We start from the raw sequence: 22224 nt of genomic DNA, 5'->3' as shown, positions 1-22224 counted from the left end.
ATCTTTCAGATGTGTAATACTGTGCTCCCTACACTGTAGAGCAAGCTCACACTTTATAAAGCACATCTGAGTCTTTTCTGATGCTTCATGTGTGCCTCACAACAGCCCTGGTGAGAGGGTTGAGAAGGTAGTCCACACACTAGGCAGATGAGAACTGTAGATGTTACCTGACTTGTCCAAGGGCTGAGGTGTAGCGTTCTCACCTTACCAACTTCGATATAGAGACAAACAACGAACAATGTAATATGTCATCTCCATACCCAACTCCAACCCTATACTCCAACTCCATACCCAAGAGGCAGTTTGGGGAAAAAGTCAGCTGTAGAAGAATCTTGGAAAGAAACAACTGTATGTTTACATACTATGCTTTTGGACAGGGTGTACTAAGGCAAAATCTAAAGTGACTTGTATAGTTGAGGAGAGAAATGAGATTTGTGTCCTTTTCAGACCATGCGAAGAACTTCGCCTGCTGACTGAATTAACTGCCTTGCTTCAAAGATAGACATGGAAAGTACGAACACTAAAAATGAGAAATGTTCTCACCTATGCCTGGATGGTCAGCCACAATGGTTACACGGTACTCCTTGCAGAACACTTGGTAGGCCGACATGTTCTTCTTTTTTGGCTAGTACCACATAAAAATAGAACAGGGTAAGACTTAATTAGAAGCCAAGTTGAACAACTTTGCGTCTATGAGAACAAAGCAGAAAAGTGACCTGCACTTTTTCCTCAAGGGTCCTAAATTGCCAACCAACTTTCCTTAAACAGGATAATTATTAAACCATGTCACTTATGACTCAGAGATGAGTATCAGTTTTACTTTTAGAAGGTAAAAACCAGATGCTGATTTTTAGATTTTTCAGGTTGTTGCAGCTCCTTGATAATTGTTTATAAAGCTCTTCATTCATCCTACAAATGTTACCTAATTCTTTTAGAATTGAGTGCTAAGCAAATCTACCTCTCCTGGGGTAGCTATTTTTCATCTTTAAAATAAGAACCACATAACTTTCCTTTACTTTGGGGCTAGAAAATCAAGAGCCAAATTTACGTTCATATTGTGCCTCTGGTTTTCATTTCTTCTTTCTTTTGGTTCTGCGGCATGTGGGATCCTAGTTCTCCAACCAGGGATCGAACCTGCGCCCCCGGCATTGGATGTGCAAAGTCTTAACCACTGGATCACCAGGGAAGTCCCTGGCTTTGATTTCTAATCTTAAAATTTTCTTGATCCTGCTTTGACTGTCACTTGTAGTTTATTGTTATTTTATTGTTCACATTCTTGTGGTCCAAAGGTGAAAAGTAAATAAATAACTGAGGACAATTCTTTGGTACTCAATGTAAGATGAACCTCTTTCACATCAACAAAGTGCTTTGTACTACTTGAAGTATGTTTATGCTTCATTGAATTATGACAATTTCAAAAGCAACACAGGATTTTTGAGAAACAAGCTTTTAAAACCAACCAAGTGTATATAAAACAGAAGGTATTATACATTACCATGCATTCCATTTTACAATTAACCATAAACTTGGAAGAAAAAAGTTTTCCTACCTGAAAAGGCACATTAGATAGCACCTGTCCAACCCCCTCACTTTGAGGATGAAGAAAAGGAAACTCAGAAAAATAATGACTTGTCTGGGTCCTGCAGCTATGCCGGCTGTAACACCAGAATGGCTACAACCCAGGCACCTGAACTTTAGGGCTATGCACTATGGGCCAAGGGAAAAATACATTGCTTCCTTACAGAAAAAGTTACTATTTCAGACTAAAAGATTATCCCTTTATAACTTTTATCTAATATACTGACATGTTTTCAGTCTGGCTTTCCTTACAACCTCATTTGTAAGTATCAAAGTACAATGATTGGTCCTCCACCTCCTTCCAAGATAGTCCTTTCTGGTCCTGCAAGTTATTATAACCACATGAGTGTCTGGTGCTTTAAAAGCTGCTGGAAACTTTTGTTTGCCTCAAGAGTTATATTTTACAATCAAAACAAAACAACAAACAACACCGTGCCTGTCTCATGACTTCAGAGCTGCACCTTGTTTAAAACAAAGTCTAATCACGCACTTTGGGTTCACCTGACTTAATTCTTAATATTGTTTTCATAAAACCACTATCCTCAAAGACCAAAGGCTAGCCAACACTTTTTTTGTTGTTCAGTCGCTCAGTTGTGTCCAACTCTTTGTGACCCTATGGACTGCAGCATGTCAGGTTTCCTCGTCCTTCATTATCTCCTGAAGTTTGATCAAAGTCCATTGAGTCGGTGATGCCATTCAACCATCTCATCCTCTGTCACCCCTTCTCTTCCTGCCCTCAATCTTTCCCAGCATCAGGTCTTTTCCAATGAGTCGGCTCTTTGCATCAAGTGGCCAAACCACTGAAGCTTCAGCTTCAGCATTAATCCTTTCAATGACTATTCAGGGTTGATTTCCTTTAGGATTGACTGGTTTGATCTCCTTACTGTCCTAGAGACTCTCAAGAGTCTTCTCCAGAGTCATGGTTTGAAAGCATCAATTCTTCAGAGCTCAGCCTCCTTTATGGTCCAACTCTCACATCCATACATGACTACTGGAAAAACCATAGCTTCAACTATATGGGCCTATGTTGGTAAAGTGATGTCTCTGCTTTTTAATATGCTGTCTAGGTCTGTCATAGCCAACACTTAAGACAATAAAAAAAGCTGTGTGACAGCTCTGACTTGAATTCCCAAAGGAATTCTGAAACCATTTTTGAAGAATGGAAACAACCCTGAGACATCTCCCAAAGTACCTGCTCTGAATGAGATAGCACTTCTTTGGCTATAAAAATTATGGCATGTTTGTTATAAATTTACCTTCAAAAATTTCAGACCAGTTTTTTAAAAACAGCTTATTCATAGAACTGACATTTGGCCATATTATAAAACTTGTAAGGAGTTTTAACAATGTTTCCTTAGACAAGTTATAAGACTGTGAAAGGTTATTGCCCTCTATTTCACAAGGCTATCTACAGCTATAACATAAAACTAAAATGACTTTTATAGAATGAATCACAACTCTTATTCAATACATTAGATCCCAATCCACATCCTGAAGAAAGGAGTTCCTCTCATAGCTCTCATAAGGACTTTATTCAATTGTGTAGAAAATAAGCCTGCATCTTTTGAGTACCTGTACTGGGTATGTGAAGTCGCTCAGTTGTGTCCGACTCTTTGTGACCCCATGGATTGTAGCCTACCAGCCTCCTCCATCCAAGGGATTTCCCAGGCAAGAGTACTGGAGTGGGTTGCCATTTCCTTCTCCAGGGGATCTTCCCAACCCAGGAACTGAACCCGGGTCTCCCACACTGTAGTCAGACACTTTATAGTGAGTAGTTAAACAGGATGAGCTTTTGAAGCCCAGATCTTATTCTAAGGCAGTCAAGCAGCATAAAACGGTGGAAAAATTTTAAAACATAAAGTTCGAAGGCCCACCATCTTTTCTCAGCTTCACCTTATACTAACGATTTGATCCTGAATGAAACACAGGAGAAATGGATAGCTCTTCTGACATGTGACATTAAAAGTATTTCAGTGGCAAAGAAGGAAAAGCAGAGACTAACAAGGAGGAGATCGCAAAGGAAACATAGTAACCCATCAAAGTACTCTGTACTCTTCATTTCTTAATATTTACTGAGCATCCACTCTATGCCAGACATTGGGAATACAGCCAAGAACCAGACACAGAATCTAACAGAGGAGACAGATAAATGTGTCATCATAATACAATGTGACAACATTACAGGAGAAGTACTGGCTGCTACAGGAATATGCAACAGGACCGCCTCACTCATCAGGGAGTTGAAGAAGGTCCTCCTTGCTAGAGGAAAGGACATTTAACTTAGACGCTAAAGCTGAGTAGAATTCACCAGGTGAAGAATGGTACAAGTGTTCCAGGCTCTCAGCCTGGTGACACTCATCAGAGAGGGAGGTAGGAGATGACGTCAGAGAAGCAGGGAGTGCTCAGAGATGGATGCCATGTAAACTGTATTGAAGAGTAAGGGTTCTATCTGAAAGAGGCAATTATTTCAAGCAGGAAGTCACTAGGACAGGTTGCGATTTATGACCATGGAGAATGGACTAGAGGCAGGGAGTCCTGTGGATGTGAGACGGCTGCTGCAGGAGCACCCGGGAGGGGTGGATGAAGGCCCATGGCCAAGACAGTGGGGTTGGAGAGAAGCAGGTCAATTGAAAGGGAGGGAAAAGTTAACAGGATTTATCAGACACAATGTGGCAAAAGAGAAAGACCCTGGGCTTTGGGGCCGACAGAGCTAGGTTAGAATCCTGACTTCAGTTTCCCTGTAAGTAAAACATGGATGATACCACTGAGCTTGGATAATACTGTTTTCAGAGGTGGGAATTCATCAGTTTGGCACTTCAGGAGGTACTCAGTCATGTTATCTCCGTGGTAGGCAGGATCCTAAGATGGCACCCAAGATTTCTGCCCCTCTGGTGGACATGCCTTGTAAAAACGCCCTCCCTCGACTGTGGGCAGGACCGGTGAATACCAGAGGGTGTCACGCCCATGGACCGTATTATGCTGTATGGCAAAAGGGGATTTTTACTGCTATTAATTAAGGTTCCTAAGAACCTATCCAGATGTAATTAAGGTTCCTAAGTGAATTGAATCCGAGTGAATCAAAGAGAGGTTATCCTGAGTGGGCCTGATGTTATCCAGTTCAGTTTGGTTGCATCCGACTCTTTGTGATCCAAGATATTATCTGGTGAGACCTTAAAAGAGGTGAGACCCAACAGGAGACACTCCCCTGCTGGCCCTGAACAAGTTGCCATGAGTTCTACAACTGAAAGGAACTGAATGCTGCCAACAACCTGGCAGCTCTCTAGCCTCAGCCGAGAACCCAGTTCTAGCCAACACGTGGACTCAGTCTTGTGAGAAACAGAACAGAGGGCCCAGAGGAGCACTGGCTGAACTTCTTGAGGTGATATTAACAAATGGATACTGTGGTAATCTGTGATGCCATAATAGAAAAGTTAATTTTTATTCCATGGTTTTTTTTTTTTTTTTACAATAGAAGTTGTAGCATCCAAAAAGCCAATATGAGTTTTCTTAAAAATATAAATTCTGGTGAAGGGGGATAGGGTGAATTCATCTTAAACAAGACAAAGTAAACAGTGGCAAGGACCTTAAACATTTCATTTAAATAGTAAAGGTCTTAGTTTTAGTATTCTGATGAAGCCAGTCCTGTTCAGAGATGCTACAGGAGTGAGTTCTGGGTGCTGTATCTCCTTTATTAACTGAGTAGCAGCCTCATATCCCCAGATGCGCTGTGTTCTAGTCCTTTCAAATCTCCCTTTATTGTGCTCAAGATAAAATGAAGTGGCATCACAGAGAAAGATATGAGTTCACAGTTCTATACTTGGCCATGAGAGAGAGAGGGCACTACGGACTGACTAGCCTGGGTGACTTTGCTCTGAGGACCCAGTCCTTGGAGCGAGTGTGACGGAAAGCATCAATCTGCTTTCCTCAGACAGTTCCTGTATGTCTCCCTCAGTGTGTGCGCCTTGCTGCCCAAGGCTGAGTCTGACGGTGGAGCCGACATAATTACAAAATAAAACTATGGCTTCTCAACATACACCGATGACTTCATCTGGTGAAGAATGGGCTGACGTTCTGTTGGACTGAGCATCTACTGGCCTTCAGCTTTCCTAAGGGATTTTCAAGGGAAACTCTTAACAATTTTCACCTTATGTGCTGACCTTAGAACCTAACCTTTGTGTTATGAGATGCAACTCCAGCCTAAGGATTCAAAGTTTGGAATTCAAACTTGATGGTTAAATTTTTTTCAGGGCATAGCCATTTTTCCCTAAATTAACAGTCAGAAATAACACATATAGTGGATGATCTCCAGATAAACAAAATATTTCCATATGATTCTAAATGCAAGGCCAGTAATTTCACCCTAGAAATTTTTTTCTGCTGTCCCACACAGTATGTTAGAATCTTAGTTCCCCATCAGGGATTGACCCTGAGCCCCCTGCACTGAAGCTCAGTCTTAACCACTGGATCCCCAGGTAAGCCCACACCCTAGACTTTCTATTTTTATAGTAGAAATAGGATTTTAATATATTCAAGTTTAGCACTTGCTGTTTACAATAAATCACCACCCCTCCCCCACTCCCAAACTGGTAATAGAGAAGGAAATGGCAATCAATTCCAGAGTTCTTAACCTGGGAAATCCCATGGACAGAGGAGCCTGGCAGGCTACAGTCCATGGGGTCTCAAAGAGTCAGACACGACTTAGCAACTAAATAACAAACCGGTAAACCTTTTTTGTTTCACCTATTATACAAACATTCAATCCCTCTCCCTCCTGCCAAAATCTGGTGACTTATAGTGGTTACATCTGGAATAACTAGGGGCTCTCCTTTAACAAAATGCTAATACTTTGAAAACTTGGATAGTTTATAACTAGTAGCAAATAACTGCAACAAATCCACTTAGGCATGACTCAGGAGGTTGTAATTTTACAGCCAGACCTCCTTTTAAATGTTTGAAGACATGTGTCACAATATCAAGACCTTCCAAGAGCAACTTCTTAATGTGTTGTATAAAGCAGTCATGCTGAACTCCTTTAGAGCACAGAACTCTTTGTGAAAGTCAGATAAAAATCACTCTTTGAACCCATCTAGGACTCTAGTTTAAGAACCTATTTTTAAAGGGTAAAATATCTGGGGGTTAAGGCAAAACAGCTTCCCTGGTTGCTCACTCGGTAAAGCATCCGCCTGCAAAGCGGGAGACTGGGTTCGATCTCTGGGTTGGGAAGATCCCCTGGAGAAGGCATGGCAACCCAGTCCATGGGGTGCCTGGGGAATCCCCATGGACAGAGGAATCTGGCAAAACATAATTTATGAGTTTTCTAAATAAACTTGGCTTTCTTCTGCTGCTGATGGAACCCAATCTCTTCACTGATGTTAATACTGTGCAGGAGATGGCTACCAAGGCTTTACCTGCGGAAATTCTTTTACCGCTCCCAATAACCCTACAAGGTAGGTTTGGTCATTCCTGCCATTTTAAGATGAGAACCAGATACCTGAGGCATAATGTTTATTATAAACATTCTTTCTGTGTCCTTTTATCAGAAAAACTTGGGGTCAAACCCTTGTACTGCCACTAAACAGGTATGCATCCAGGGGCAGGTTATTTCACTTTTTTGAGCTCGTTTCTGTGAAATGGATGAAAATACCTACACCTCATTGGGCTCTTGTGGAAATTCATCAGTATACCATAGATAAAAAAACTTAGTGCAGTTCTTAGACTGTATGAGCAATTCCATAGCAAAGTTCTTATTACCACTGTCATTTACTAATGCCTGCTTCCTGCCTCCCACACGTTTTTTACCTTTCAGCTGGCTGGACTTCCTGTGGTTCTCTGAACACCCTACCACCGCTCATGCCTTCACACGCATTCTCCACTTCTTGACTGGAATGCCCACTCCTCCTTTCCACCCTTCAATTCCTATCTGGCCTTAAGATTCGGTTTTGGTGCTGCCTCCCTTTGAAAGCTTCCTGGTCACCCCTAGGCTCTCCTTGGCACTCGGCACACATCTCTGCTGAGGTTCAACCCACTGGGTACTTTCCAACCCCTCTTACTACATCGAGAGCTCTTTGAGAGCTGACACTGTATCTGATCAGGGCCTGGCACAATGTACGTGCAGAATAAATATGTATTTTATGCATAACCAAGTGTCAGAATTGTGTGTGAAAAGCACATTCATTTGTATTCCCTCATCTGCTTCTGGATGAAGCAGGCTGGGTGCTTGTTCATTAAGACTGTGCAGAAAAGAATAGGGCCAGAGTGGCCCCTTGATGCACCTCCAGCTGATGTTCCCCTTCCCCAGTGCCCATGAAGTGCTCCAAGGATCTGCTGTGAACTTGTTCTGTGACATCTGCTTTTGCTCCTTAGGGACCCTGTTTTCTTTCTGGTTCTTAACTGCTTTCCAAATAGATGCTGGTTGCAAAGGTGGGTTCCTAAAAGGTGGGTGTTAATATGAAAAAACAAAACAGAAACAAAACCATAAAAGCAGCACCCCCTTGCTCACTCTAATTTGTGAAATGAGTGGCTGAAAAAAAAAGTTTTGTTTTCAAGTATATGTTATGCTTCCAAGGAACTTGGGATGAAAACAGTTGCTGTAACAGCAGCTCTTGATTGAGCCACGCCCTGTGCCAAGCATGTTACTCATTCACCTGATTTACTCTGGCAACCCACTCCAGTATTCTTGCCTGGAGAATCCCATGGATGGTGGAGCCTAGTGGGCAACAGTCCACAGGGTCACAAAGAGCTGGACACGACTGAGCGACTTCACTTCACTTCTTCAGCCCCTTTCACAAGTGAGCAGGGAAGCGAGGAAGCCATCTCCAGAGAGCAAGTCTAGTAAGTAGCGACTAGAACAAGAACTCCCTGGAGCAGGAAATGGCAACCTGATTCAGTATGCTTGCCTGGGAAATCCCATGGACAGAGGAGCCTGGTGGGCTCCAGTCCATGGAGCTGCAAAGACTTGGGCATGACTGAATGGCTGAGCACAACACAAGCAAGAACAAGAACTCAGGATGACTGAACTTGAGTCCAAGCTTTCAGCCACTTTATTACAACATCTGCCTGTCTCCACAGCGCTGATCTCAGACACCAGCGAACGGTATCAGTCTCAGTTCCCCTAGGACCTACATTTAGCTTTGTTGAAGGCTTCCTGTGGCACTGGGTAATCATCTTAAGTATTAGAAAGGCATGCACTATAGTGGAAAGAGTACAACATTAGGGTTAAAGAAACCTCTATTAAAATTCTGGCTCCGTGTCTTGTCTTCTCAGCTTCCTCCGCTGTGAAAGGGAGCTAACCATACCTATCAGTCAAGACCCCTCTGTGTGCAAAAAGGCCTCAGAGAGCCTGGCACGTGGCAGGCCCTCAGAGATGGTGCCTCCTCATTGGTACCACTTCTGGCTATTGTGACTCATTTATGTAATACCATGACAAGACAAGTCTAGTTATCTCTCAGAATTTAGTTTATTTGTAGATCAACAGCAATGTCTGAGCGTGCCAGGCACTAGGCCAGCCTTCGTTTGCTTAGAGGAAATGAGATCACTCTGGAAACATAGAGATAAGTGAAGACATGCCTCTGAAGTGGCAATGCCACAGATCTTATTTCAAGTGGTAGTGAATGGGGTTTTACTGATTTAGTAAAACCGAAAGTAAGGTATCTTTGGACTTCCCTGGTGGTCCCGTGGTTAAGAATCCTCCTTCCCGCGCAGGTGCCATGGGTTTGATCCCTGGTCTGGGAAGATTCCACATGCTTCAGTGCAACTACGCCCATGCACCTCAACTACTGAACCCACATGCTGCAACTACTGAAGCCAGAGTGCCTAGAGCCTGTGCTTGGAAACAAGAGAAGCCACCACAATGAGAAGCCTGAGCATCACAACTAGAGCCCCAACTCGCTGCAACCAGAGAAAGCCTGCACAAAACAATGAAGACCCAGCACAGCCACATACACACACAAAAGGAAAAGTGTCTTGGAAATGCTACCATATCCTGCTCCTCCAATATAAACCAAAAGACCCCCACTCCAACAGCATGATCTTAAAGGGGAAATGATGCATCAAGGTACCACCTCACAATTTCTCTATTCCTCCTGGAAAGCAGGATTCAGTAACAAAGGAACAAAGAGGCAAACAAAAAAGCAAAAAACCTCCTCCAAGATAAAACTCCACACTGAAAGTGTCTCCATGAGGGAGACAGTCAAGTCTCCCTTCTTTGTATCGACAGTCATGGTTCTTTAGGAAGAGCTCCCTCCATGTCACTTCTCCTTCTCATGTGTACTCTGCCAACCTGGCTTCTGCTCTCCCCGTTACACCCGAACTTCTGTCTTTACTAGGTCCTCTCTGGTCTCTCCTCCAGCACCCAGGGCCTCTCTTTCCCCTCCAGGGCCTTTGTGTGTGTTACATGATTCCGCTTTGGGCTCGATTACCTCTCATCCACTCACACGTTTCATTTACTGCCCACAAACACCCAACTTCTAACCCTAGTTTCCGGTGGTCCATCAGACTCAAAGGCCTCACTTTTCTAGTGCTCTCTGGAAAACCTACTGAGATGATGACTTGTCACTGATGACTTGTCAGTGACAAATTATAAGGATTGAATGGTCTTTGGCTAACTTGCCGAACACTGTGCAGTCAAGGGTTTCCAAACTTTGTTGAGTCATGGTGCCTGTGCAGGTCTTCAGGTGGTATACGTGTTTTTTTTTTTTTTTTTTTTAATTTATAAATTTCCTTGTTTAAAAAACATATTTCTTTTTTTAGCTGTATGGCACGTGGGATCTTAGTTTCCCAACCAGGGACTGAACTTGTGCCTCCTACAGTAGAAACTGGTGTCTTCAACACTGGACCACCAGAGAGTATATGCTTTTTATCACAGCAATCACTGAAAACCTAGCTTTGAAAAGATATGGCATTATGGAAAGGAATGGAGTATAAAAAGATGTTGAAACCGAGAATTACCTCACTCCAGTAGTTCAGAAGGTACTTGACAGATTGCAAATATGGCTGTTTCTCTTGAAATTTTAATGTTGAAAAAAATCCTGTGGCACCCCTGTGAGTTTGCTGTTGGTGCCCCAGAGGGCCTTGGCATACAGAGGCCCTAAACATCTTTCCATGCATCACCTCACAGAACCTTAACAACCCTACCAGGTCGGTCCATCCTCACCCCCAACTAATAGAAGGAGGAGTTATGTACCACGCCCAGCACTGCACAGCTTCTAAGTGGCAGAGCCAGGAATGGAGCCCACGGTGCTGGCTCCATGGCCTCGCTCTTCACCACTTAGCTTCACCACACACTTAGCTCTGCTGAATCTCCAGATTCTTATGTCTTGGAATCTACACCTAACTTTTCTTCTTCTTCCAAATCAGACATTGTCTTGCTTCTCCACGTTTACTGCTATCCTGGTCACAGAACCTAGGGTAGAAAGGGTACCTGGAGGCCTACCACTTCCACAGTGAGCTCCTTGTGTGTGTTTTCTGCAGGCCAAGGGAAGCTGTTCCTGAAGCCTTCCTTTCTATCTTGAGGTGAATTTTCAGATAGTTCTATTTTTTTTGGGTACACCAAGTAGCATGCAGGATCTTAGTTCTTCAACGGGGGATCAAACCTATGGACCCTGCAGTGGAGGTGCTCAGTCCTAACCACTGGACCACCAGGAAAGTCTCTCAGATAGTTTTTTTATACTGAAACAAAGCCCAGGGAAGGATTTTTTTTTTTTCAAGCTCCATGGAAATTTTCATACACAGTGGAAACTCAGTGTATGTCCCATAAATAATCTGTTGGAGAAATAAAGAATTGCATTCAGAGTAATCAGGTTTCAGCTGTGGACAGTCACAATCAAATACTGATTCACAGTAAGACTTTTTGCTATAAACTCAAATTCATTTTTCACTAGCAACTGCTCACCACTTGGGGAAGTTATAAAAAAGTCCTTACCCTTGAGGAGATTATAATTTTATCTTCCCAGGCACCCAGGTTCAAAACCTGAAGGGACATCTATGTACTCACTCATGTTTCTAGCTCCCCAGAGCCAAGCCCAGCTGCCAGATCTTGTCACTTTTTCCTTCAGAGTCTCTCCTGAATCTGTCTCTTCAATTTTATTTCTAACAGGCTTTCATTACTGACCTCTGACTATAGTAATTTCCTGGGTGATCTGCCTCAAGTCTCTCCTCGGTCTAAGTCACCAGGTATAGCTTCATCATTTTATTCTTAAATTATCATTTACCGCATATTTAAACCCTGCTCAGAACCCAAAGTGCCATGGCCAAATCTCTCACTTTGGCATTGGAGATTCTTTACCATTTGTTTACAACCTACATTTTGGATGCTGTTTTCACCCACATATTCATTCATTTGACATGCGTCACAAAATGCCTACCAAGGACATCAAGGAGTTGAAAGTAATCACAGTAGGTGGCTAAAAGAGTCCCTAAGGAGCTAAAACATCCTCAAGGAGCATACCATCTTCAACAGGGGAAATGGAATACACACAAAGACAAATCCAATATAAAGAAGGAAATAAAGTGCAATAACTGCCCATAGCAAGGGTGTTCATTAGATACTTATAACTGGAGGGTCAGGATGTCTTAGAGGAGGTGGCATTTGATTGGGTCTTGAAGGGGAAGCAGAGCTTCAATATGTGAAGGAGCAGAAATAAGGGGAAGAAGGTCAGTGCAAAATATAACCCAAAGAGTGGAGGTCAGACTGTGAGGAGCAAGTCTGGTTTCTGCACAGTTGCATGCAAATCAGACTACTAGCAGGTAAAGCTGAAAAGAGAGGTTTCAGGCTAAATCGCCATTATGAATGCTTGGGCAAGGGTTTGGACTTTGATATTTATTCATTCAACAAGCATTCATTGATTTTCGACAACGGGCCAGACTGCAGATTATGTATTAGGGACAGAGTGGACAGCAAGACAGACATGGTCTCGGTCCCCCTGGAGCTTATGGTTTAACATGAAGACAGTAAAAATTCACTGAGGATGTTGAGCAGACAACTGTTATCAAGTGATACTTAAGTTCATTCTGCCATCAATGTAAGACTAATTAACTGCATGGGGGAAGAGATGGAAAGAGGGCTATTTATTACATTAAGTACTGAGAGATGAGGCAGTGGTGACAGAGGGCATAAAAGTGTCGAAGTTATTAAAAAGGAAGAATATCAGGCTCAAACCTTAAGTGGAGGGAAATGTAAAAGTGAATTATAAGGTTGGAAAAAAACATCAGAAAAAGTGGGACTGACTGAGAAGGGGTATGAGAAATACCTCTGAGTATCTGTGATGAGGGTAGTACCTGTATCATGATAGAGGTTTGGTCACATAGGTGTGTGAACATATCAACACTCATCAGATGGTATACTTAACATTTGTGCATTTTTGCCATATGTGAATTTTACCTAATAAAAGCCCAGAAGACAAATATTGAGCTTAAGTTAATGATATGCAAACTGAAGTGTCTAGGGGTGAAGTGTATGATACATACAACTTACTTTAAGATACATTAACAAAGATAAGATAAATGGATGGATGGTGAGGCAAATGGCAAAATACTAACTACAGAATCTCAATGGGTGGCATATGGTGTTCACTGTACAATTCTTTAATGCTTTTAGCTTGAAAAATTGCATAATAAAGTACTGAGAAAAATAATAAGCATATAGATTTGAGTCTGGGTTGACTGGTAGGACATGAGGATTATAGGAGGCGATGGAGAGGGAGAAGCAGGCTTAGGGGTCTGGCGATGAGGCTTCATGAGTGATACACGGTCTGAGGTAGCCAAGGCATTCAGGTAGAAATATTATCAGAGCTGGAAACACAGGACCAGAGTTCAGCTCTTTTGCTGTCCTGCTTCCTAAACATCTCTCTGCCTCCATGTGTTCCCTTCTGCTGATTAACCTTTGTCTCCTTTAAGCTTTCTATGGCCACCTTGTCTTCCCCACATTTACTAAGAGGTTAATTAATGGCATTAGCATGTATCACTAGAGTGGAAATTCTTGGAATAAACAGTATCTTAGACAGGAAATGTATTACTTCGTGAAATAATTTTGGAATAAACAATGAATAAAACCTGCCCTGGAATTTGACTGTCCAGTTCTTGATGATCCTTAGATCAGAAGGTACAGTTTTTTCCTTTCTGATCTGTATATTTTCTTAAACGGCAATCTTACTAGTGGGGAAAATAACTTGTGCCTCAATTATAGGCTGAAAGGAAATCACCAATCCCACATTCTTAATACAGTTGATTTTCTCTTTCTTAGTTGCTTTTCTTTTCTGATTTTACCTGACATTTAACTTTGCAGGGGAAAGGAAGAAAATGGTTGTCCTTGGGTGGTAAAAACTATGATTGATTTTTTTCTCCTATTCTGAATTTCTAAGTTTCTAGACAAATAACATGCTACTTTGATAACTGGGGGAAAAAAAGTTTATCTTTTAAAGGAAACCTGTAATGACACAGCCATCAGCCCCCATAGTACAACTGCTAGAAAATTTCTTGAGTTGTGAGACAGAAATCAAACCAAGGCGGCTGATTTCTATTCCTTTCTTCTCAGTAAATGGTGAGCTTCCTGAGATCAAGAGCTATAGGCCTCTTGCTCCTCTTCCCACCTCTTAACTCATACGGCAGCACTGGTCTTGGCACACAGAAAAGCACTCACACGGTGAGAGAACACATCTGTGACACTAAAAAGAACACCACACCATAGCCAATATCAGTTAGTGGGAAGCCATTACCTTATTTTGTCATTCTAATTTTAAAAATCTGTTTTTCAAGATGAACTCACAGAATGAATACCTTTTCATCTCTCAACTGCCTTAGGCAGCCTGCACTGCTGAGTAAAAGAAATTGGGTTTGGCTCCTTCTATGAATTCCAAGGGCCAGTCAGAAAAAACCTTGGTATTTCTAAACCCATGCTTGGCACAGTGGGAGAACAACTCTCTCAAGAAAACCCATGAATAATTAAGATGGCTCCTATTTTTGTACCATTGGTACTATTTTATGAGTGAACGTGTTAGTTGCTCAGTCGTGTCTGATTCTTTGCAAACCATGGACTGTAGCCAGCCGGGCTTCTCTGTCCTTGGATTTTCCAGGCAAGAATACTGGAGTGGGTAGCCATTCTCTTCTCCAGGGGATGTTCCCAACCCAGGGATTGAACAGGGGTCTCCTGCATTGCAGGGAGATTCTTTACCGTCTGAGCCATCAGATTTATATTTCAATAAAACTGTTGCTTCTGTTAAAAAAAAAAAAGTGGACTAGAGATTGTGCAATGTTCTTTCCTGAGCCACCAGGGAAGCCCGGCACTATTTTATACTCTGCATTGTTCCAGTGGATTTATCTTGCTACATTCCCAATGGTTCACCTGCTTAATTCCGAGTCCACTTACCACGGTCAAGGAAAAAGCCTGCTTCACCTCTTGTCCTCCATCATACTTTAAAAACATGCCTTACCTTTTCTCCTCGGTCTCTCTCTCTGTCCTTCTCCTCTCTTTTCTTTTTCTTCTCGCTGTGCCCGTCTGTGTGGAGGCTGGGAAGCGGCGGGGGTGGGGTGGCGGCTCCGGTGTACGGGAGGCTGGGAGCAGGGACAGGCGGCACGGGGACCTCTCCTGCCACCGCTGCAGGGGGAAGCCCCGAACTCCTCTTGGACTTGGAGTGTCGCTTCTCTTTATGCTTCTCCTTGTCCTTCTTCTTTTTGCTCTTCTTTGACTTCTTTTTCTTCTTGATTTCCCGGTAAGAATCATCGATCACTAACTCCCCAGCCTCTAGCTCCCCGCCAGAGGAAGAGTCTGATTCTACCAGGATAGGTTCCAGCCCTGAAAGGTCAAGGTTACTACTGTGGGATTCTGGGAACTGGGAGGCCTCAGAGCCACAGCCTTCGGGGCCAGGAGACGAACGTGGGTCTGAGGATGACTTGTGCTTCTTCCGGGCTGTTTTTAGAAAGCTCTGTAATTCGTGTCCTAGGAGTAAAGCACCCTGCTCATCCCGAGCTGACTTCTTAGAGGATTTTTTCACAGTTGCTTGTTGAGAGGGGTACTGAAAAGACTCCTCATCAACGGAGCTGCTTCCCTTCTCCTTGGGCGAGAGGATAAGCTTCATCTTTAAGCCGTCAGGCTCACGGAGGGTCAGTGTCTCTGTGTTCACATAGAGCGGTTTCATTTTTTTGGATTTGTGGGAACTGCCATCCTCCAGGGACAGCTCCCCACTGCTTCCGCTGACTTTCTTCCTGTGGTGTTCCTTCTTACTCTCCGAATGGCTTGAGGAACTGGACGACTTTTCTCCTATCTTTTTGGAGGGTTTGGCGCCTGTGGCCAGAGGGGAAGTGATCGCTTTCAATAGGTCCATAGCTGTATCAGCAGACTGTGGGCTGGACTTTTTCTTTTTCTTTTGTGACGGCTCCAAAGACGAAATATCTAGAAGTAATCAAGAAAAGTAATTGTCCCTATGGCAGAGTAACTTCTAACAAGTTTCCTCTCTCACCAAAAACCCCCAACTAAGATGAGGAAGAGGCTAACAGGAATGACTGGAGGGGAGGCCCTTCAACTGATTGTAAACATTCAGAGATGATGCCCACGTGCTTCTTGGCTTGGTAGATCCTGCCTCTGACCCTGAAGACAGTTCTTGCCACTCAAGATGTTTTTCTTCACTGAGTCTTCACAAGCCACCAAAGACAGCATGCTCAGAAGGATGGACCGTGGCTGCGGGGTTACGAGTAGTTACAACTTTAGATTACGCTGAAGACAAAGCATCATTTGTTTCTGGGTTCAGGACAAATCCGTTCTAGCAAAGAGTCGGTCTCGTCAGCTAAGTGCATAATATAGCTAAGAAAAGCTGGTCTTGTGAGTGGATACGCACTGGAGTGAGAAGGAACCCACAGGCGCAGGCTGGAGGGCCCAGGACTACAAATGGCAAGAGGGATGCTAATAGTAATGGGCACAAGATAAGTGGATGATTGGGGGGAGAAGGAACCTGGTACCTGGTGTATCACAAATGAAGACTGTTCTTCTATGCTGAATCCTCCAAAATACCAGCCCTCCACCTCTCTCCTCCTTCACACTGGTTTATCGGCACTCAGAACAAGAACCACTGTCCTGTTAAATAGGCCACTGAGTCAGCAACATCTGGATCTCTCTCCCCTACCCCGACTCCAAGAACCAGTGAAGAGTCTGTCCCACCTGCTGCCACTCCCCAGCCTCACCTCCATAGTAGTAGTCATCGGAGGAGTGCTTCCTCTTTTTCCTGTGTGTGTCCGTCCCCAAGAAGTAAAGCTCACTGTCCTGGAATTCAAGAGGAAGGAGAACTGAGCAACGAATAAGACGATGAGGCACAGGCACTTTGGAACCAATGTTGTTTTCTGACGATTTCTGACTTTGGAAAATAAAGTAACACACAGGAAATAGTAAAGAAAAAAAAAAAAAAGATGTGAACGATGCTTATCTTTCTTTTTAAATGTTTTTCAAAGAAACATGTTTCTTCGAATACTAGGAAACACGCTATGAACTAGTTTAAACATTCCTAATTCAAATGTTTAGAATTTACCTTTAATTTCTTCTTGGAAGAATTCCTGACCTGAGCAGCGATTTCTTCCTCTTCCCTTAAAAAATCTTTGTAAGAACGTTTCTTTTCTCGTTGGCTTCGGCCAGCAGCTAGCCCTATGTCCTCAAAGCTGTGATCACCATCAAAGCAATCTGAGAAGCACAGGTTCGTTTGGGAAAGGAAACGAGAAAGTCAAGTAAGTCAAGACTGTATCACCACCCATGAAATGCAACAGTCCCTCCATTTCCGAATTAGAATCATGTCATTTGGTAAGTCCACTGGAACACAGGGCTAGATCCGAGGGGGTGAGCATTATGTCCTGATGAGTTGGCTGCAAATACAAGAATCAGACCTGAAGAAACAACGCTTCCATGCTATGCAAAGGCCCAAGGTGCGTTCTGAGACATGGTTTCTTAGTTGTGATTTGGCAGGTGGACACGGACTTGCAGAAGTAAAGCTGAAAAGAATAAGGATTCATGTGCTGTGCTGCTCTGTGGGCGTCCACTGTGTGATTCCTATCCCCAGGCTCCTGCACACTGGAGCTGGCAAGGACCACGAGTGCTGCTGGGGATCACCCCATAGACTACAGAGACTTATGGCTCAGACTCTTGGGTTAGAACCCTGTCCCAGTTTGCATTTCCATGGGCCCAGTCGGGGGATGATGTGAAGTTTTACTAGTGTTCTGGGTCATCACTTGGGAGTCCAGGCTGTGATGGCCAGTCCTGGTCTCTATGTCCATGGGCTGCAAGGATTGAAGAGGACACCCCCTTTGGAATGCTTCTCAGGTTAAGGGGTCATACCTTCTTTCTTCACGGAGTCATCATAAGCCATGGTGGTCCTGCAGGGCCTTTGAGAATGGGGTCCCTGTGTCCAGGCTCCTTCCCGTCTACAGGACCAGGTCTGAGAAACAAAGAAGGAAAACCCTCCTGTAATGCGAAATCACTGTGGAGAAGCAACCTTCCAGGTGGAAATGCGAAGTGATCCAAGGGTGGACTGGAAGGGCAGCAAGGAATAAAGGAGGGTCTTGTCACTACCTCCTCTTTCTGTTTGTAAATATACTAGGGATGAAGCTGTAGCAAGTGCATTAGGCTTAATTCGATTTGATTCATGAATTAAAGCTGTCAGTTGGGGAAGTATATAAAATACTTCCCATTAAAAAAACAAAAAACTTCAAAAATTCATGAGAACTTGTGAAATGCCAACAGGTCTAGTAACACTGAGACAGGGTGAAAGCCGACATGAAGTCAGAGGGTTAGGTTCAATTACGGTCACAAAATGCACAGACAAAGCAGGATGCAGAGGAAGACAGATCATGCCACGCATTTGAGACCACAATACCCTACTGATTGAACTGGTGACAGGCTAAAATCTGTTGTATTGCAGTTTAAGCAGAAATGACAACATGACAGGGATAGGAAAGATCTTGAGAGCATAATTTTTTGGTGTGTATTTTGTTGGGCTCTTTGAATTTGCTCAAAATCACAGAAGTGTAAAAGTAGGCACACTTCTTACATTAGTTGCCCATAAAACAGCTTTAATGCTATCAAGTCTTTCTTAAAGGCTACAGGTGAAAATGGGCTTCCCTTGTGGCTCAGCTGGTAAAGAATCTGCCTGTAATGCAGGAGACCTGGGTTCGATCCCTAGGTTAGGAAGATCTTCGGAGAAGGGAAAGGCTACACTGCAGTATTCTGGCTTGGAAAATTCCATGGACTATACAGTCCATGGGATTGCAAAGAGTCGGACACGACTGAACAACTTTCACTTTCACTGGTGAAAATAAGGAGGAATTGCCACCTGTCCAATGGTGATGAAACTTTTATCATTATTAAGATTTTTACTAATCTGAAGAACTATTAAAATTTAAGTGTTCTAAATACTGCTTTAAATTTATTAAAATTACTTTTTTGGCATTCAACTTTATATGTCCATTTTGACTTTGAAGATGATGAGCCATAAACTGCACTCGAAGGTAAGATTCTTCAAATATTTTTAGGACAGCCAATGTCACAATTCCTGCAGGAAAAGTTTTTGCAGGAAGTTTAAATTTTATATACTAAATATATTGAAAATGCCCTCATTCTATTAGTGAAATGCTTAAAAGTTGATCTGATTATTTACTTATATTTTATTTTACCTTCATAACTATAGTGGGGTTTAGAAATGCTGAAGGACACTTCAACGAGATATTGACAATCCCTTTGAGGAAGGTACAGTAATTGTGAAGTATGTAACTTTTGGGAAAGAAAAGATGAATGAACAAGGGAAACTTTCCTAAGAGTTACATTTAAAATAAACCAAAAGAAAAAAGACCTACTTGTACAAGTCAGATAAGATACAATGCACAGATAAGCTTATGTTGAAAATAGAAAAAGAACTATTACCAGGAAGGATTTACAAGTAACATTCAGAAATGTAAAAAAGCATTTCTCCACTTCCCTAAGGAGTGGAAAGAAGAATGGACTTGGTCAAGGTAAGAGAAGCTTGAGTGAAGTGAAGAAATGAAATGAACTGGGTTCTTCTACAAATAATTGGAGAACTGCTTACTCAAAGGGCTTTTCACAGGAAATTATGGGGATATGAGGTCGGGTCTCATGTAGAAATTCATAATATAGCCAGTTTTTCTTTTTTTTTTTTTTAATAGCCAGTTTTTCATGTTCCAATACTAAGCGTTAAACTTTCTCAAAATTACTGTTGCCCCCATCCACCCACATGGTGCAACTTCAGGAGGGGTCAGAGGAGCATCATCATAGGGAATTACAACCATTTCATTTAAAAACAGCATATCTGCTTACTTGCACTAAAGCACAGTAAGTTTATTAGAAGAGTATATGGACCCCATTCATTTTCATAGGCTGATAATGCCAAGAAATAGCACAACTTGTGACCTCAAGTTAAATGTTTTCCATGCCAAATGGATTCTGGCTAAGAACCTTTGAGAAATAACAGGCAAAAAAATCTGAAATATTCAACGCCAATGCGGCCACCAATCTGTGGTCAAGAACAAAATGCTCTTCTGTATGAAGTGAAGGCAGGTCCTGAGACTTATAACCAGGCCTTCCCTTTGGAAATATCAAAACTAACATAAAACAGAGCTGAACAACTAACAGTCAGAATAGGAATAAGCAGCTCTGAAGACAGCTCCAGAAAGAAAACAATGATGTCACTTACTGGACTATGAAAAGGCACTCATGGTCTCTTAACTGACTGCTTTGAAAAACAACCAGTGGATGAAAAAACTGTACAAGGGAACAGAAAATTAGGGGCTGATCCTCAGAGGCACAGAACAGCACAGAAAACGTGTGCTGGTGTTGGCATTTTGTATTACAATTAGGTCTGCTATTATTTAATTTTTCTAAAGACACAGGAGGAGCATTTTATAAATTACAAGATTAAATAACCTATAGTAAAAAATGAACGGGGCCTGAAGGCAAGTCCAACTCAGTAAAGAACTGGGACAGTCAAGAGCTTAAAAAACTAAAATTAGATACAATGGTCTCACTCACTCACAGCTTGGGCAGACTGATGGACCCTGAACTTCTAGGTTCTTTCAAGTGAGGATATTATTGCAACCCAGGGGTTAGTTTTGGATGCTGACTCATAGAAGGAAGATGAAACCAGATAAAGAAGTCTCAAGCAACAGTGTGGAGGAAAGGCAAAGTTAGGGCAACATTTATATAAGATAACTCTCCTGATGTTCTTTCCAGGTCTTGAACATTATCCATGATAAATTCAGAGTCCAGGCTTAGGCAGCAGATTGTAAGGATTAATGAAATTGAAAAATATTAGGCTGGATATTCACATTAGAAAATAGAGGCCATAATTACATTAAATGTTGGCAAATGTAAAAACTCATTTAGATGTTTAAAGCTCATTCTCCGGAACTCCATAAATTTTGGTGTGTACAGAATTCAAAATTGTCAACTTCAAGAGGCAGGATAATTTTACAATTATGTTCCTTTCAGTGGGTTAAGAAATGACAACAGAAGTAAAAGTTCATTATTTATGTTGTTTGTGGAAGTAAGAAACATGCCATCATGAAAAATGTGTACTTTTGGAAGGTGAAAATTATCAAACTTGTGGACTTCTCTTCAAGAGATGAAAAAGGAGACAGAGCTACTCTTCCACTTGTAGGTAAGTATATGGTGATGTTTAGGCTTTGCTTTCGGAGTTATCAAAGCAATCAGGAAAAAAGGGGAAATCATCAGACATAGTACTTTGTTATTTTGAAAGCCTAAATTAAAAGTACTTTGGAAAAAAAGTTTCAGAAGATGGTGTTTTGAGGTCATCTCAGCCCCAGCATTCACTAGCAAGCTTCTTCATCCCAAAATGTAAGTGTGTTTTGAAAAAGACAAAGAAAGCCTCGGAAATCCGAGGCAGTACGCAAAATCCTGAGGCGTGGGTCCAGTTTAAGAGGCAAGTCTTGTTCAAGATTTTCAAGATTCCACGTTCTCTTCTTCCAGCCCTTCTTTCAGGAACTCAAGCTGCCAGTCGGTGCAGGAAAAGGAAGATGCACATACAGCTGTTGCCAGTTTCTGAATTGCTGCTGTTGTTACTTTGAGGATAGGAGCAGGGGATGCCTTCTCATTTTCGCCCAAATTTCCTCCAATCTCAGAACCCAGAGACTCGGAATTCTTGCCACTCCCTTCTCCACGAACCTACCTATGCAGCACTCACAGCCCCTGCCAGCTCTGGAAACTGCAGAGATCCCGACAGCCAGGGTTGGGGATTGAATCCTCTCATTGGGATGCAATTGAGCGGAACCACGACCACCACACAGATCTGCTGACAACACACATTTCCAAAAAAACCCAGCGGTACAAATTTTGACAAGCCTTATCCAATCAACAGGCTCTACTCTAGATTCAGTGGTTTTTGTTTTTGTTTTTAAATTCTGCTATGGGGTAATATAATCAGCAACCAACTTAGCCATCAGGTAGCAGAGAGATAAGATGGTTCTCCTCTTCTGCCCGATAGAAAAATTAAGTGAAATCTACTAGCAACAGCTTTGGGGGGGGAAATGGGTCTGGATGGAGCAGATCCCACTAAGGAAGGCACGTTCAAACTGGGTCGCACGCAAAGATTACATACCACACAGGTTATTGCTACAAAGAGCCCCCAAGACCACCATTTTTGTGGTCCC

General features: G+C 42.5%; 1 protein-coding gene across 1 annotated transcript in view; it reads right to left on the bottom strand.

The window, feature by feature from the left end:
- Positions 1-22224, bottom strand: part of HMGXB4 (HMG-box containing 4) — a 31656-nt gene that overhangs the window by 8837 nt on the left and 595 nt on the right. Inside the window, exons 2-6 of the mRNA XM_068971858.1 lie at positions 17885-17984; positions 17088-17236; positions 16747-16825; positions 15003-15961; positions 544-625 (exon numbers count right to left, since the gene is read on the bottom strand). Coding sequence (XP_068827959.1) covers positions 544-625; positions 15003-15961; positions 16747-16825; positions 17088-17236; positions 17885-17915 — 1300 coding nt within the window. The 5' untranslated portion in view covers positions 17916-17984. The remainder of the gene's footprint in view (positions 1-543; positions 626-15002; positions 15962-16746; positions 16826-17087; positions 17237-17884; positions 17985-22224) is intronic.

The sequence above is a fragment of the Capricornis sumatraensis genome, chromosome 4, assembly GCF_032405125.1.
Source record: "Capricornis sumatraensis isolate serow.1 chromosome 4, serow.2, whole genome shotgun sequence".
Taxonomy (NCBI): domain Eukaryota; kingdom Metazoa; phylum Chordata; class Mammalia; order Artiodactyla; family Bovidae; genus Capricornis; species Capricornis sumatraensis.
The sequence above is the reverse complement of the archived record's forward strand: the minus strand, read 5'-3'. Positions and strand labels throughout refer to the sequence as shown.